We start from the raw sequence: 16,673 nt of genomic DNA on the forward strand, positions 1-16,673 counted from the left end.
ACCCATGGCTGCATTTCTGTTTACAGTCCTTCTGTCTAACCCTCAACAAACGAGCAAACAAACAAACAAGCGGTAGTACTATTAACTGCAAGCGTGGTGTCCCCAGTAAGAGTGGGCTGTGACTGCTAAATGGATCATGGATTGGATGTGGGGGTGGATTTATTTACCCCGAGTCATGTAACGTCAGGTCCTCCCACACCAGTCTCCGGGTGTTTAAAGTGCAATGCATCTTATCCGGCTCCCATGAATAGAGAGGATTAATCATGGAGGTTGTGGATTACTGCTGATTCATAAGAGACCTATATTGCTGTGGAACAATAGTTTTTTTTGATGCAGAGATGATCCATTTTCCTGAAAACACCAGCTCTACCTTCAATTTTCTCTTTTGTCCTGGTCTTTCACGGTGCTTCTGTGGTGGAATTCTCACCTGCCGCGTGGGAGGGCAGGGTCTGGTTCTCCATCAGTGCCGTGTTCCTGCTAGGGTCAAGGAAGTCTGTTTTCAGCCGATGGGGGTGTCTTGCTATGTCACATTATGGGTATGGAATGTTCCCGGAAAAAGTCCATAACTTCTTTCAACGAGGTCATGGTTTGTTTGCTGTTGTTGATACACTGCATGCGTGTGAGGGAAGGCCGGCGTGATCCTCTTCATGACCCTGCATAGTCACAACCCACACCGTGTCTCGTATTTATGCAGTACCGGCGTGGCCCCCCTGCCCGGGATGTTTCCGTGTGCCTGCCCGTCGGACGTGGGACTCTGAGGGGTGTGAGCTCGGCACACAGTCCAGGGGGCGCCGTGTGGGACGCGGAGACGCTGACATGAACCTGTGCTGGAGTGAGATCAAACGCAAGTCGCACAGCATCCGGTAAGGGATATCCCCCCCCCCCCCCCCCCACGAGGCCGCAACTGGCCCACATCCTCGGTATATCCTTCCTCTCATCCTCGTAATCGCCGGCCTGACCCTGTTTCATCAGTGACGACGGCTCAGAGTGACTGTGGAGCCTGTAATGGGGTCGGCAGGCTGCTGATGCTGGGGGGCAGTCATGTGATCTGCACAGACACCATTTGGGAAATGGAGGGGGGGCGGGGGTGCTGTTTGACAGGTCTACCAGTCAAGCTCAAGGTTTTTTAGAGCTATGACTCTAGATGTATGTCTTCTCATCAGATGTGCCTCACTATCGCTGTCATCTGCCATGGAGAAACAGGATAGCCTCAGATATTGCGGGTCGCCTGGGGGGGTCCATGCTCACTGGCTCCCTTTAGGTTCTGTCCCGTGTTCCCCGGCAACAGCACACGCCTTTGTCCCAATGCAGTGTACAGGTCAGATGAATAGTACATCACAAATATACAGCTGTCAAGGACCCAAGTAGGTGTAAGTGCAGCTAGACTGAGCTTCTAGTAAGAGGCGAGGATAGTGCAAGTTAGTAGGAGTCAGTAAGTGAGTTATTAAAATTAAAGTACAGCTAGGGGAGCATGGAGGCAGACGGAGCGGCCCAGTGGCCAGAAGGTTCGTTCAGGTCTTCCTGGAACACATAGGTCTTCAGGTGCTTCTTGAAGGCTGAGAAGGAATCTGATGGGTGGATGTGGATAGATAGCTTCTTCAATCAAGGAACAACACAAAAGAAATGTCTCAAGATTCTAAGAGTCTCTTAAGCCCAGTCGGAGGTTAAAAACTGGGGATTAGCTCATAATGTCTTTGTATTTATGGGCCAAACTGTGTGAAATAGTGATGAGTACAGTACAGGATGGCAGCGCCAGGGAAGCTAGTGAAAGAGTGCATCTGATGAGGTCTGTAAAGCCCCCCCCCGCCCCCACTGTGTTATGTGTATTGCGGGGGCGATCATGGTCTGCGTGTTGGCGGGGTGTAGCCATCATGAATGATGGAGAGTCTTTATGGCCGACCATTACTGGAATGAATTCTTGAGGTCACCCTTTGTGTGACTTTCCACAAGGCTCTGTCACTGAGTTATCACCTGAGCCCTCCCCTCCAAGAACTATAGGCTGTGTACCCCCCCCCCTTCCCCTGACCATGAGAACTCATACTTCTTCTAGAAAACCATTTAAATCTTTTTTTTCTGTCTAATCATGACTAATAAAACACTGATTCACAACCCCTGTCTGCGGGGACGGGCGGTGGGATTGTTGGGTGGGATTGGAGGTGTAGGTGTGTTCTAGGCTCTCTGTGGACCTCATTTTATGGGGGGGGGGTGCGCTGAGTGTCAAGAGCTTTGAATAGAGGGCATTAGCGGAGGAGCTGAACCACAGCTGTCTGTGTGCGTTAACATTAATTAGCATCAGTGACCTGTCTTATTGTGGGTGCAGTTCCTGCTCAATTTGAGTTTATCACAATCTTTAAATGTCAAGGATGTTCTGTTGATGTTTTGTGATGCTGGATGCTCATTTAAAAAAGGACATAAGGGAGAGAGTCCCAGTGGTTCAAGCTTAAACATTTTTATGAATTTGCTTTCACTGAGATGGCCTTCGAATGATGTGATTCACATCACATTCGAATATGAAATCTTTATGAACCGTTATTGTTTTCTTGAAAATAAATCATTTGCAGCCTCGTTAATTTAGTTATCAGTTTATTTGTACTAATGATATATACAGTTCTGGAAGAAATTAAGAGACCATTCTATATATATTTTTTTTTAAATCTGCATTTTTTTTAAATCATGGTCTAATGCTGGTTTCATGCTGGCAGAAGGCTGCACTGCACAGCAGGCTGCTTCCTGGTTCAAAGTTTCCAAGACAGCAGTACACAAGAACAAGGTGAAGCAGGAGACACTGGGAACGACCAGAAACCAGCCAGGTAGAGGGAGGAAGCGACTTTCTAATGGCAGAGACGACTGTTAACTTATCCAACAGTTTCTCATGAATCGAAGGATGACATCAAGTGACCTTCAGAAGGAATGGAAAACATTAAGTGCTGGTGTGAGGTGCACTGCTAGGACAGTTCGTATCAGGCTCCTAGAAACAGGACTGAAGTCCCATAAAGCAAGGAAGAAGCCCTTCACTAATGAGAAACAGGGAAGAGCCAGGCTGCAGTTTGCAGAAAAATATCTATTATTCACAGTTGCGCACCTATAAATTGAGAAACTGAGAAATTTTGCTGTGTTTCCTAATTGTTTCCAGAGCTGTACGTATTTGATCTTTTGTGAACTGACATAAATAAGCTTAAACCAAGTTTAAAGAATCTATGCTTTTGTTATGTAATTGTACAAGCACTAGGAACAGAGAGTAATCATGTACTGACTGAACGCACTGTTACTCATATTGATAGGCAAACACAGCCCTTTAGGCATAAATAATACTCTTATTCATCAACTAATGCAAATAAAATTGAACATGACTCAGACGAGGTGAGACCTCAATCAGTCTGATCTAATTCAGGAAGTGGCTGGGTGGGGTGGGGGGGGGGGGCACATCACAACACAGATGTAGGAGGCAGGTGTTCTGCTGGATGGAGACAGGCCCCCGCCTATCTCTGATCACGCATGTTTGAAGAAAATGAGAGGCTGTGTGTCATCAAGACGCCACACGTCACAGACCGCCCTCTGTCTGCATGTGTGGGGGGGTGTGTGTGTATGGGGGTTTGCATGTGTGTGTGTCGAGTCTGGCGAACACCATTTCACCCAGAATATGTGCCGATCAAACCCGCTGCCTTTCTGTCCTCCCGCGACCCTCCAGCCCACCGTCCGCTCCCTGGCACGCGTAGAGCCTCGTGCTCCTTTGTTACGTTGCCGTGACAACAGCGTGGCCCTGAATGTGCTGTGAGAATGGCAGACTGGTGCATGGTCAGGAGAGAGGGAAAATTAGCCTCCATCACCGTGGTTACTTTGGTGCCAGGCAACGCAGCTTCCCGGCAAACGTGTTTCTGGGCACCAAGGACCACGCTGAGGTCCTTAGGCCGGCGTGTGATTGGGCCAGAGGTCTTTTGCTTGCTTTTGTCAGCCTGTGCGGCTTCAGTGCTACGCCTACAGGGACGCGCTGTGCTACTGCAGTCATCGTAACCACGGTTACCTTCCCGGCCGTTGTCAAGGCTCATTTGCTCATAGTCAGCTGTTGGGAAGAGGATGGAATCCTGGGGCTCCTCCTGTGTGTCCAGTGCAGATCAGGGTGACCTCAATGCTGCCTGCCTCCCCCACAGATGCGTCTCATTTCCACATGGAAACCCGGGATGTGCTGGCAAAGCCATGTGGGTCAGGTCAGGCCACAGTGTCCGGCCGAGACGGGTCTGGATCTCGCTCTGGCTCTGACTGATAGTTCACATATGCTGCAGTCCTCCATAGTTTCATTGGAGGATTTTAGTCAGGGGTTGGGCATACCTCTCCTCACTGTACAGTGAAGAGCTCTCTCCCCGTGAGTCACAGTGCAGTGAGAAAAATTAGCCAGCACTTTTGGCCAGTTTTTTTTTTTCATTTATAGTTTATTTTGTTTGCAGTGACACTTCTTGTTGATTTTTTTTTTTTAATACCACCACCCCTCCCCCACGGTTGATTATTATGCTGGTTGAACTGTGGGACAATATACAGGCATCTAAAGCCACCCCCCTCCCTCAAACTATGGCCTAGAAAAGGAGTCTAAAGGCTGGTTAACCCCACAGCCCAAATGGGGAGGGCTCATGGTTTTCTTTGCCAGCTATGCTTCTCCCCAGCTTACCGGCATCACCTAGCCCAGTACCCCACTCCCCCCAGCCCCCACACCCCCCCGTCAGGTGAGTGTCCTCTCTGCCCCCAGGGTACGTCTGGAGGCCTTATCGGACAACAGTGGGAAGCTGCAGCTGTCTCTGCAGGAGATCATCGAGTGGCTGACTGGGAAGGACGAGGAGCTGTCAGAGCAGCTACCCGTAGGGGGCGACGTGGAGACCGTCCAACAGCAGAGGGAGCTACATCAGGTACAAGCTGCACAAAAACACGCAAAGCCAAATGCGTACAGGATGCTGGGGCCTGTTTGGTGTCTTTGTGTGGCTTTGTGACTGAAAACCCGTCTTTTGAATCGTGGTCAGGTGTCAAACCTAAAACCTCTCTCTGAGGCACACGTGGCTTGGGTACGGCTGTTTGTGGGTATCCACCCTGACATTTAAATGTGCCGATCCCTGACCCCAGGCCCCAGGCGCTCCCCGACGCTTGTTCAGTTCGGTTTCAGCAGACACACGTGTTGTACAGAGCTTGATGACATGTGAGTCTGTTTACATGCACACACACATGTAAACACGCAAACAGGCATTAGCCAGAAGCTGGTGACTGTGTTACAGTAACTATGGTGTGATAAAAAAATACTTAGTGGGGGATGAACCCCCCCCTCAGGGTCTTACTCCCCTCGTGGTAATTCTGTCTCCAAAGATGTAGCTCTTCCCAAGGTTACAGATAACGTTTTTTCCGTTTTTTTTAATTTGTTCCATCACACAGAATGTGAATTACTGGTCTGAGTGTGACTCTGCTGTGTGCTCGCGCCCCCCCCCTCCTGCTGCCGCTGGCCGTCTACATGCGTGTGCGTGTTGGCTAATCATGCAGCATTCATTATGCCATCATGCCCTGCTCCGCGTCTGTGTTTGCCAGCACTCAAACCGCGCATTTACAGTATGTGAGGCCCTTGAGATTTTGGGGGCCCCCTGTTGGCCACAAACAGTCACTACAATAGATATTAAATAAATGCGTTACTTATTTAGGAGATGCTGAAGCAACATGTTCTGCTATGATCTTCTGACCCTGCTTGCTAGCTATTTATTTAGTTTGTGAAACATCGGGGGGGGGGGGGGGGGGGGAGGGGCACACTGAATTTTTAGGTGGGATCCTGAATGTGCTACATAATGACCGGCTGTTCCTGTTCCAGCGAGTTAATCACCGAAATTCTGGCTTCTTGTTCACGTGTATAAATCGGCTGGTTCACGTGCCTGATTTAGCTAAATAGGATGTGTTGTCTTTCTGAGTGGTTTGGCCCAGTTACTGAGCTTTTAAACCCCCAGATCAGACATCAGGATCCCCACTCGCAGCGGACCCACCCGTCGACTTGGCTACAGCATCCTATCATCCATAGATCTCATTTCAGGATCCTGACTTCCGGAGACGGAATCTTGCTGACATCATGCGGATCCTTAGGGGCCGCCTAGGACCCCAGACTGGGCTGCTATGGCGACCTGGCTGTCTTTAGCTTCCAAAGCAGGAGGATTTCATTGAAATATGAATGAGTTCATGATCTAAGGAAGCCAGTGCCACCTGCTTCATCAGAAGGTGACGGTCTGGAGGAGCCAGAGGCAAAGCCCTGACACTTATGCCCCAGCCGCTGGGATTTCTGCTATCGGCATTATTTCAGAGGGTGCTGTGCTATAGGTCGGACTGATTCATCTCTGCCCCTTATCATGTCGTTAATTAAGAATCATCTCAGTGTAACTAGCAATAGCCCTATGGGAGACCTTCAGACCGGATCGACTTTCAGTCTGGTCAGGCGCGTTGGCTGCCCCTTACCTGCTTCCGAGATGTTTGTGTTCCCATGTCTCGTTTATATCATTTTTAGTTGTATAGATCTACTGGCTGCCTATTGGCTGGCGGGGGGAGGGGGGAGTCACATGTCTGCTTACTGCGCCCTGATTGACCCATCCGCAGGCCTTTATGGAGGAAGTGAAGTCCAGGGGACCGTTCATCTACTCGGTGCTGGAGTCAGCCCAGGCCTTCCTGACGCAGCACCCCTTCGAGGAGGCGGAGGAGACGCTGGCTGACAGTAAAGGTCTGGCTGCTGACATGCGCTCTGTAATATACACACTGCCCTCCTGTAACACTGCAGCCACAAGCTCTCAGGCCTTGGCCACTTGGGACTTTCTGTGATGCTGAGATGGACCTCCGCCCCCCCCCCCCCCCCCCCACGACTTCTCTCGTTACCATGACTCCCAGAGGACTCATTATCTGCCCTTGCCCCCCCCCCCCCCCCCCCCCCCACAGATGCATCGCCACGGCGACGGGCCCTGAACGTGAGCCGTGCCGTGTGGAAGCAGGCCAGCGTGGCGGGCGACCTGTGGGAGAAGCTGACAGCACGTTGCGTGGACCGGCACCGGCACATGGAGCTCACGCTGGAGCAGCTGCTGCAGGCACAGGCCGCCATGGGGGGGCTGGCTGGCGCTCTGCAGCAGGCCGAGAGCGTGCGCGACTCCTGGGAGCCCGTGGGCGACCTCTTCATCGACGCTCTGCAGGAGCACATTGATGCCACCAAGGTACACAGTCCAGTGCACCGCTCCGAATGGGACATGCTGTTGTGTCATAAGATGATCAAAAAATATTCTAATGTGATAGGTGTGTTTTTCGTTGGGGAGATGTGCGGCTCAGCGGGTTATGACACTGCTTATGCTTGGAAGGGTGCTGGTTTGAATCCCAGGTTCAGCACAGGGACTTAACTGTGATGCCCCCCGAGTGCAACCCTGAATCCCCCAGTTCTTCCAGTATTGTGTCGCCTGGCGTCCCATTCTGCCAGGGATAGGCTTCAGCTTCACTGGCTCACCAGAACCCTGGGCCGTACCGCTGCGGTCCACCAGAGACCAACAATATTAGTGGAGCTCGAAAGTGACGGGCTGACCTTTGACCCCACTGTGTCACGCCCGCCCGCAGCTGTTTAAGGAGGAGCTGACTCAGGTGAAGGAGGGCATGCAGCACATCAATGACCTGGCACACCAGCTGGCCGTCTCGGACGTGCACCTGACTGTGGAAAACGCCCGTTGCCTGGAGCAGCTCAACAGTCGCTGGAAGCTCCTGCAGGTATGAGGTGGTGTCACGCCTCACCTTCTCCGCCTCCAGTGGACTCTGCCTGCAGGGCAGACGCAGCATTTCGCGTGCCAGTGGCAGGAGTACACACAGGGCAGATCGTTCCCTCTCTTCTCCATTCACTCCATCCTTCTGATGAACACAAAATGACCGATGGAAAATTATCTGCATGAATCATTCACAAGAAGGAACTGATCTCTTCCTTGTGACTCACATCACATCACCTACATTTACAGGCAAATATCCGTGGTTTCTCATATTTTTATATTTAATAATGCATTGCATCAATCCAGCTGTGTTACAAATGCGGCATCGCAGGCGCTGGGAGGCAGAGCTTATCGGGATATTGCTGCTGCACTGGTGCTGATAAATGTCAGGTGGATTTTTCTGGGGAGAGCAGCCCTGCACTGCACCGTGATGCTTCCGTGGGCTGCCAGTCCCTGTCAGCGCATTCCGCTCCTCTGCTTTACTAAGTCGCATGTTTTGACGTTCCTTGGCTGTAATGTGCACACTAAATTCATTTCCCTGCGAGTTAAGCCGGGATTAGCCAGTTTTAGGGCCCCGGTAACCCCCAGCGATAACGGAACATTGTAGAGCAAGTGGGGGTCGTGCCAAGTGCCTATTCCCTGGCGGGGTTAGGGTTAAGAACTGAGATGATGAAAGGGAGGGGGGTGGTAAAAGAATTGCCCCTCCCATGCAGTGAGCCTGTGGCTTTGCCTGTATCACTCCTCTCTCTGTCTCTCCCACCCTCCTTCCAATCCTCCCTTTCCCTCCCTCTCACCCTCTCTCTGTCCATCCATCTCTCCTGCACAGAACTCCATCGAGGAAAGGCTAAAGCAGCTGCAGGATGCCCACCGAGACTTTGGCCCTGGGTCACAGCACTTCCTCTCCAGTAAGACGCCCGCCACATGTGCTGCCCAGGGGCAGCTTGTGCGTCTGCCTGTAGGGGGTGCTGTGGAGCTGCTTTTCTCGGACATAAATGTCCAGAAGTCAGTGCCGTATGATTTCTGCGACCTGCCCTAAGAACCTGCAAACTCTTACCAGCCATTGGTCAGCTGGCTGGCTTCTGTAGCCAGGCAATGATGGTCCCCATCTCCAGTAGGGGGCAGCAGTGTGTGGGTCTCTGCAGTGCCAGGGCAGCCTACTGACAGTGTTTCCTGCTCCCCCTCACCACAGGTTCAGTGCAGATGCCGTGGGAGCGAGCCATATCGCCTAACAAAGTGCCATACTACATCAAGTGAGTGCGTCTGCTTGGGGGGGAGGGGGGGGTGCTCTCCCAGCCGACAGCTTTCCATGACTGTGGTTTCTCAGTGGTATGAGCCCCAGTGGACAGCAGCCCCATGTGACATGTGTATGTGCGGCATCCATGTACACCTCTTCACGCATGTTCTTTTGCACGTCTTTATTTCCGTGTGCTTCTTAATTCCCTCATGGCTCCTGGAGCATCAGCACCCAGCCCAACTTCCTGCCTGTCACATGACCAGCTGGGAGCTTCAAGCCTGGGGGGGGCGGGGGGCTTCTACTTTTCTGCATATTCCTAGCTTCCCTGGGTCTGCTTGGTTGAATGTGACTTCTCAGATTTCTCAACCCCAACGAAACGACCACACGGTGGGATAGTTAGAAACCTCTGGATTGGGGGGGGGGGTGGACAGTCCACTCCACCGACTTGAGGGGGCGCTGTGGTGAGACCCACAGGGGTGAGCGGTTACTCACCTGGGCAAGAGAGGAACTCGATGTGAGGCCCTCTACGAAGGAGCTGGTGCTGTCTGCATGTGTGTGGTGTGTGTGGCCCCCCGCTCACACCCATCTGCTCTGTGCTTCTGGTGCCTGAACCATTAACAATGACATTTACATTTATAAATTTAGCAGACGCTTTTGTCTGAAGTGACGTACAAGAGAGGCAAATAGCACATTACGAACGCAAATGCTGTGAAGGAGCCGACTGGGCTGGGCTTCCAGTGAATGTCCAGCTACAAATGTAAGCAGCACTGGAGCAAGAGCTACGCAGCCAATGAAGACCCTAATAAGACTATGCCAGGGCCAGTAAATGCGACATTAGAGCATTCAAAAAAGAATCAGGTTAGTAAAGGAATTCATGGAAAAGACGGGTCTTGAGGGGTTTCTTGAAGGTGAAGAAGGAGTCTGATGACCATATGTGGTTCGGCAGCTCATTGTACTCCCCGGGGAACTACACATGAGTGACACTTCATTGGAGGTGAAGAGAGCTGCACACGGTACCCCTAACAGGCCCACTAGCTCTCTGACGTCTCTCTCTTGTTCCCTAGCCATCAGGCCCAGACAACCTGCTGGGACCATCCAAAGATGACAGAGCTGTACCAGGCGCTGTGTAAGGCTGATTTTTTTCTGCCAGACTCTCTGTTTGCTTACCGAAGTGTGTGTTTTGTGAGTGGTGGGGAAGGTATGCAGAGACCAAAATCCCGAATTCACCTTAAACTTCAGTAGTCTAGGATATTTTAGTAATTAATGCCTTCTGACTCTGGGTGTCCAGGTAGCGACACCATGTAGAATTCAGCGCGTGCTGGTAGGATCTTGTTGACGGCCTACCTGATCACCATTGGAGCCTCGGGAGCCTGGCAGTATGGCCAATTGTGTGACACGGTGATGCGTATTGTGCATCTGCGTATGTGTGTGACGTTGGTGTTTTTTCAGTATTCTGCTCTCTCCCTGTTGTTTACCCATAATTTTCCCCAGCGGATCTGAACGACATCAAATTCTCTGCGTACCGGACGGCTATGAAGCTTCGGCGGGTGCAGAAAGCCTTGAGGCGTATGTATACACCCCCAATGTAGGGCGATAAATGACCCCTCCCTCCGGGACCACTACACTTAGTAGATACGATGCCGGCTCTGTGCAAGGTCTCTGCTTGGCCAACGTACCAGAGCCCTCGGGACTGGTGTGCAGACCCAGTATAGACATTCATCAGTCAGCCCATGGTGGCTTTCGTGATGACGTGCATGAACGTTGTGGATAAGCCCCCAGGCCCCACCCTGCTGTACCCCAGCCCTGTCGCCCCTCCCCTCTCTTCCTGCTGGTCGGCATCATTATATGACTTAATTACCTCACTGCCATGGAAACCACAGTGCTCTTTCAGGCCCACATTAACTGTAGACCCGAGCTTATTACCAAAAACAATCACCATGTGGACGTTTGCTTCTCCTACGGCTTCCCGACAGATCTGCATATTATCCAATCACGTCAGCAGCTGGCAGTCCCCTCCCTCCCATATCTACCTCAGGGAAATGGATGCCCATTTAGAGAAGCAACATTTGCACTCATAGAGGTGGCAGGAAGCATCATCTACATTGTCTGCATCCTCTGTGTCTTTGCAGTGGACTCGCTGCCGCTGGCCAGCGTGGTGGATGTCTTCCGGGAGCAGGCGCTGGAGCAGCTAGAACACAGCATGGACGTGGTGGAGGTGATCCACGCACTGACGGGCCTGTATGAGCGACTGGAAGAGGAGCGCGGTGCCCTCATCAACATCCCACTCTGCGTCGACATGTGCCTCAATTGGCTGCTCAATGTGTATGACAGGTAAGCCCCGCCCCCTTCCACAGTCATTCCTTAAATAGATGGTTCAGCCCCTCATCATTCTGCTGTATCTGTGCCTCAGTTGGTTGCTCAGTGTGTAAAACTGATAAGCCCCACCCTATTATATACGTCTCAGCGAGCAGTTTAATGAATATGTCAGGTAAACTGCACCCATGTCCCTCGCATGCATGTGCCATAACAGATGCTTACTGTGCGCTACAGTTAAGCCCCTCCCCCTCAGTAACTGGATAAGTCCTGCCCTTTCTCCTCCCATATACCTTAGCTAGCTGCCCTACCCCCTCACCCTGCTATCCCTCTCAGCTCAGCCCCTCCTGACTTTTACTGCCTGCTCGCTTCCCGGCCTTCACCCTTACATATTGTAACACGGGAGCTGTCTGTAGGCTGTAATGAATAATGTAATGGACATAACTTATATTACAGTCTGGCGATCCCGTTCCCCTTGCCTCCGGCGCCTCCGCCCCCGCCTACAGCTTCCCGGCTTGTGGTTTCATCTGATCCCTTAAAAATTAACCATGCTCAAAAACACACTCCCCACAACCAGCCCCCCCACCCCCAAAACGTGCTCACAATGGACCTCTGATGATTCTGTTTGAGTTCTTCACCTTCCCACTCTGCTCTGTGATTCCGAGCAAAGATCGTGAGCTTGGAATCCAGTGACAACCGATGACAGGGAAGGAATTCTCCCCAAGCAAATGAATGAACCTCCACCACATCTGATCTCCTGTCTTATTGCCAAGACTCTGATTGAGGATGTGAAGGGAAACTTCATAGAGAAGCACAGCACACACACACACACACACACACACACACACACACACACGAGCAACAGAACCTCTCTGTCTGTCATGCATTTCTGTTCTTTTGACATTTCCATTTTCTGAATAAATCTAAATAATTTATTTCTGTTATTTGTGTCTTTAAAGCAAATAATCAGGAAATAGCAGAAATAAACAAACATCATTTTGCGATGGAGACACAGAGCTGTGCAGTACAGACTCTCCTCTTTTGAGCCTGGCTGGTTTTTTTGCACCAACCTTTGTAGTGCCGATTGGGGGGTCGAGAGCTTGCAGTTCATACCTGGGGGGGGTCGGAACACTTCGGCTCACTCGTTTATTTGATCTCTGTGGAGGGGGGGGGTCAGACCAAGGTCACAGTACAGCATTCAAAAGCTGCTCTTCCTGCTGGACAAAGGTGATCAGCAGTTTTTATTGCAGCACATCCGTGACTATGAGTATAGGGTCCGATTTGTATAGGTGTGCTAGTTCACGCTTTACTGTTGGAAGTTTGCTTAAACAGTCGACCTACAGCAAGGTGCAGAATTTAAAGCGCCCTAACGGAACATTAACCCCTCATCAATTCCTTTTGTCTCCCCCTAGTGGTCGCAATGGGAAAGTACGGGTCTTGTCCTTCAAGACAGGTCTGGTGTGCCTTTGCAAAGCTGACATCCAGGACAAATACAAGTGTAAGTAAGAGTGATCCAAACAAACCAAACATGGAGATAGTTGGTGTGAGTCCCACATGAAGGCGGAGCCTCTTACAGCAGCAGGACGGCATGTAGCTCCATGCTGAATCACTTCCTCTCGTTCTTTACCTTCTGCTCTGTTGATGAAACTGTGGGAAAATCCTGCTGCATTCGGCTGCAACTACAGAAGAGAAAATTCATGATCAAGGCATTTTGTTTTCTAAGCGATGGCAATAAAATGGTTGATCGTGTCTGGAACCTCGGACCATTTTGGGGGGGGTCTTGCCCGGCCGCCACAGGGCAGATGGGCGGAGTCAAACACCCTGACCACTGGTGGGTTTGAGGGCGATTGACGGGAGTCACTGCAGTTGCACTATAGTTGCAAAATTGTCAGGCAGTGAGAGAATATCACTGTGAGGTAGTAGCCGCAAGCAGAAAAAGTGCATTGACCTTGTGGGTAATCGAGTCGCTTTGTCTTATGTTCCTGTTTTATTATACCTTTCTAATCATGCTGAGGCAGACGATTTCGAAACAGCGCCCTCTAATGGCCGGAACCCCTCCCTCTCAGACCTGTTCAGCCAGGTGTCGGGGCCCGGTGCGCTCACAGACCAGCGGCACCTCAGCTTGCTGCTGCATGAGGCCATCCAGATCCCACGCCAGCTGGGCGAGGTGGCTGCCTTTGGGGGGAGCAACGTGGAGCCCAGCGTGCGCAGCTGCTTCCGAGTGGTGAGCAGCTCGGGGGCCCGTTTGTCGCAAACCCCACCCACCGGGAATGACCACGCCCATATGTGGCATCCAATCACAGCTAGGCCTCATTGGATTAGCAGCTTCGGAGAAGCATCATTGCAAGGTGACTGCAAGGCTCCTTCTCATTCAGAGAAAGAATTATTTAATCTCCCCGGTGTTTAGTTATTAAACTTTATTATGTAAAGTATTGCTGGTGGGAGGGTCCTTGCTCTAAGAAAGGCTGAAATCACCGGCCATAAATGATGTTCACTTCCAAATGAAAGTGTTTACTTCAATACTCACAATAATAACACAATTTATTAGGTAGAGTGACCTTCACGACAGACTGACGCAGGAACAGGGAGCGGTGTGAGATGCGATTATAATGCTGTGCGAATGCTGTTCTAAAGGGCTAGCATATCCCACAATGCGGGTCTGGGTGTGTTAAGCGATGGCTGTGATTTATCTTTCTGTCAACATGTTCATGCCTCATCTGAGAGGCTCCGAGTTTTGGGCACTTGCCCCGTCCATCCTTTGGGGTTTTTAGGGCTGATCCCCTGTTTAATCCTCACTTTATTCACACGGCAGCTCCCACGCCTGCCACAGCTAATTAAAATTCATTAATTTTGCCATTTGTTTCATGTCAACCCTTTTAATCCTGGCTGGAATATCAGTGCTCTGCCAGTCAGCCTGTGCCGTTATCGACGTTCATCACCGGCGGCGTTAATGCAACCTGATAGCACAGTGACACGGTTAGGCGCCTTTAATGTGGTCTGTGGCAAGACTCAGGGAGGGGAGTGCAGGCTGGGGGATTATTCTGTCTCTGTGTCTGCTGAAGGTGACACATCCTTGGTAAATTGTGTTCCCCTGCTAGCGTAGTGGCGCAGCGAGGCTGATGGCGGATGAACTGTGTCGGGGCAGGGCTGTGTTTAAGAGTTGGATCTGTGTTTTTCTGGACTGCATTGCGCTCTGTGTTACACTGTTCCTTCAGGTACTGTGCTGTGCTGTTACATTGTGTCTCACGTTACACTCTTCTGCACTGTGCTGTTATATTGTCTCATGTGACGCTTCCCTCTGCTATTACACTGTGCTTCATGCTACACTTCTCTGCACTGTGCTGTTACACTGTGTCTCATGTTAAGCTCATCTGCACTGTGCTGATACACTGTGCTTCATGTTACACTCCCCTGCACTGTGCTGTTATACTGTGTCTCATGTTACACTCCCCTGCACTGTGCTGTTACACTGTGTCTCATGTTACACTCCCCTGCACTGTGCTGTTTCACTGTGTCTCATGTTACACTCCCCTGCACTTGCTGTTATACTGTGTCTCATGTTATACTCCCCTGCACTGTGCTGTTACACTGTGTCTCATGTTACACTCCCCTGCACTGTGCTGTTGCACTGTGTCTCATGTTACACTCCCCTGCGCTGTGCTGTTGCACTGTGTCTCATGTTACACTCCCCTGCGCTGTGCTGTTTCACTGTGTCTCATGTTACACTCCCCTGCGCTGTGCTGTTGCACTGTGTCTCATGTTACACTCCCCTGCACTGTGCTGTTGCACTGTGTCTCATGTTACACTCCCCTGCACTGTGCTGTTGCACTGTGTCTCATGTTACACTCCCCTGCACTGTGCTGTTTCACTGTGTCTCATGTTACACTCCCCTGCACTGTGCTGTTGCACTGTGTCTCATGTTACACTCCCCTGCACTGTGCTGTTACACTGCGTCTCATGTTACTCTCCCATGCACTGTGCTGTTACACTGCGTCTCATGTTACTCTCCCATGCACTGTGCTGTTACACTGCGTCTCATGTTACTCTCCCATGCGCTGTGCTGTTACACTGCGTCTCATGTTACTCTCCCATGCGCTGTGCTGTTACACTGTGTCTCATGTTACACTCCCCTGCACTGTGCTGTTACACTGCGCTCTGTGTTACACTGTTCCTTCAGGTACTGTGCTGTGCTGTTACATTGTGTCTCACGTTACACTCTTCTGCACTGTGCTGTTATATTGTCTCATGTGACGCTTCCCTCTGCTATTACACTGTGCTTCATGCTACACTTCTCTGCACTGTGCTGTTACACTGTGTCTCATGTTAAGCTCATCTGCACTGTGCTGATACACTGTGCTTCATGTTACACTCCCCTGCACTGTGCTGTTATACTGTGTCTCATGTTACACTCCCCTGCACTGTGCTGTTACACTGTGTCTCATGTTACACTCCCCTGCACTCTGCTGTTACACTGCGTCTCACTCCCCAAGGTGATAGAGCCACCTGTGCTTCCCAAACCCCTTTGTTAGATTTTCCTTTTTTCCCTTGTTGTCACTCTCACTTCCTCACCCCCCCCGCCCCCCACTGCACCTCCTCCCGGTTCCTCCTCATCATTCAGGCCCCGGGGCGGTCCGCCATCGAGCTGGCCCACTTCCTGGAGTGGATGAGCCTGGAGCCGCAGTCGATGGTGTGGCTGCCGGTGCTGCACCGTGTGACGGCCGCCGAATCGGCCAAGCACCAGGCCAAGTGCTCCATCTGCAAGCAATGTCCAATCAAAGGCTTCAGGTCAGCTCAATAGGGGGCACTGTGGAGCCAACTTATATTCCCAAGGCAGCATTTAATGGGCACAGTTAATATGTTCTCCTGCTCCAACTGAGGGTCTTTACAGTTTATCGTATAGGCGTAATAGTTAAGGATATGGACCTAGTGGCTACCTGTTCAAATCCTTAATCTTAACCCCCCCGGGTGTCTCATCCCAGGTACCGCAGTCTGAAGCAGTTTAACGTGGACATCTGCCAGACGTGCTTCCTGACAGGACGCACCAGCAAGGGCACACGGCTGCACTACCCCATTATGGAGTACTACACGCCGGTAAGGGGGTCACTTCAGCCCCGGCTGCAGCCAGGACAATGGCTTAGCCTTTGAGTTCCACTGGGAAAGTGTTTCCTTGAAATGGCTGGCTCAGCGGCTTGGGATACTGTGCCTATGGCCAGAAGGTTCAGGTTCAAATCCTGAGTTTAACAGAAGGACTTCATCCTTGAGCACTACCCTATGTCACCTATAGGACTGACCAGCCCAGCCTCTGAGGTATCTGTAGACACGGATTTCATTAATGACAGCGAGAGTTATTCAGAACACTAACGCACAATTAAATAAGGGAATGCCCAAAG

The 16,673-nt window shown here is 51.1% G+C and overlaps 1 protein-coding gene across 2 annotated transcripts in view; it reads left to right on the forward strand.

Moving 5' to 3' along the window:
* The first annotated feature begins 452 nt into the window (after positions 1-452).
* Positions 453-16,673, forward strand: part of LOC125751127 (dystrophin-related protein 2-like) — a 30,485-nt gene continuing 14,264 nt past the window's right edge. For both annotated transcript variants that reach the window (XM_049029691.1, XM_049029692.1), the window contains exons 1-15: positions 453-536; positions 695-863; positions 4,739-4,895; positions 6,604-6,724; positions 6,937-7,205; positions 7,597-7,743; positions 8,563-8,641; positions 8,926-8,986; positions 10,035-10,096; positions 10,462-10,536; positions 11,100-11,301; positions 12,696-12,781; positions 13,350-13,507; positions 15,902-16,068; positions 16,263-16,374. In XM_049029691.1, coding sequence (XP_048885648.1) covers positions 533-536; positions 695-863; positions 4,739-4,895; positions 6,604-6,724; positions 6,937-7,205; positions 7,597-7,743; positions 8,563-8,641; positions 8,926-8,986; positions 10,035-10,096; positions 10,462-10,536; positions 11,100-11,301; positions 12,696-12,781; positions 13,350-13,507; positions 15,902-16,068; positions 16,263-16,374 — 1,869 coding nt within the window. In that variant the 5' untranslated portion in view covers positions 453-532. The remainder of the gene's footprint in view (positions 537-694; positions 864-4,738; positions 4,896-6,603; positions 6,725-6,936; positions 7,206-7,596; positions 7,744-8,562; positions 8,642-8,925; positions 8,987-10,034; positions 10,097-10,461; positions 10,537-11,099; positions 11,302-12,695; positions 12,782-13,349; positions 13,508-15,901; positions 16,069-16,262; positions 16,375-16,673) is intronic.

The sequence above is a fragment of the Brienomyrus brachyistius genome, chromosome 10 (genome assembly GCF_023856365.1).
Source record: "Brienomyrus brachyistius isolate T26 chromosome 10, BBRACH_0.4, whole genome shotgun sequence".
Taxonomy (NCBI): domain Eukaryota; kingdom Metazoa; phylum Chordata; class Actinopteri; order Osteoglossiformes; family Mormyridae; genus Brienomyrus; species Brienomyrus brachyistius.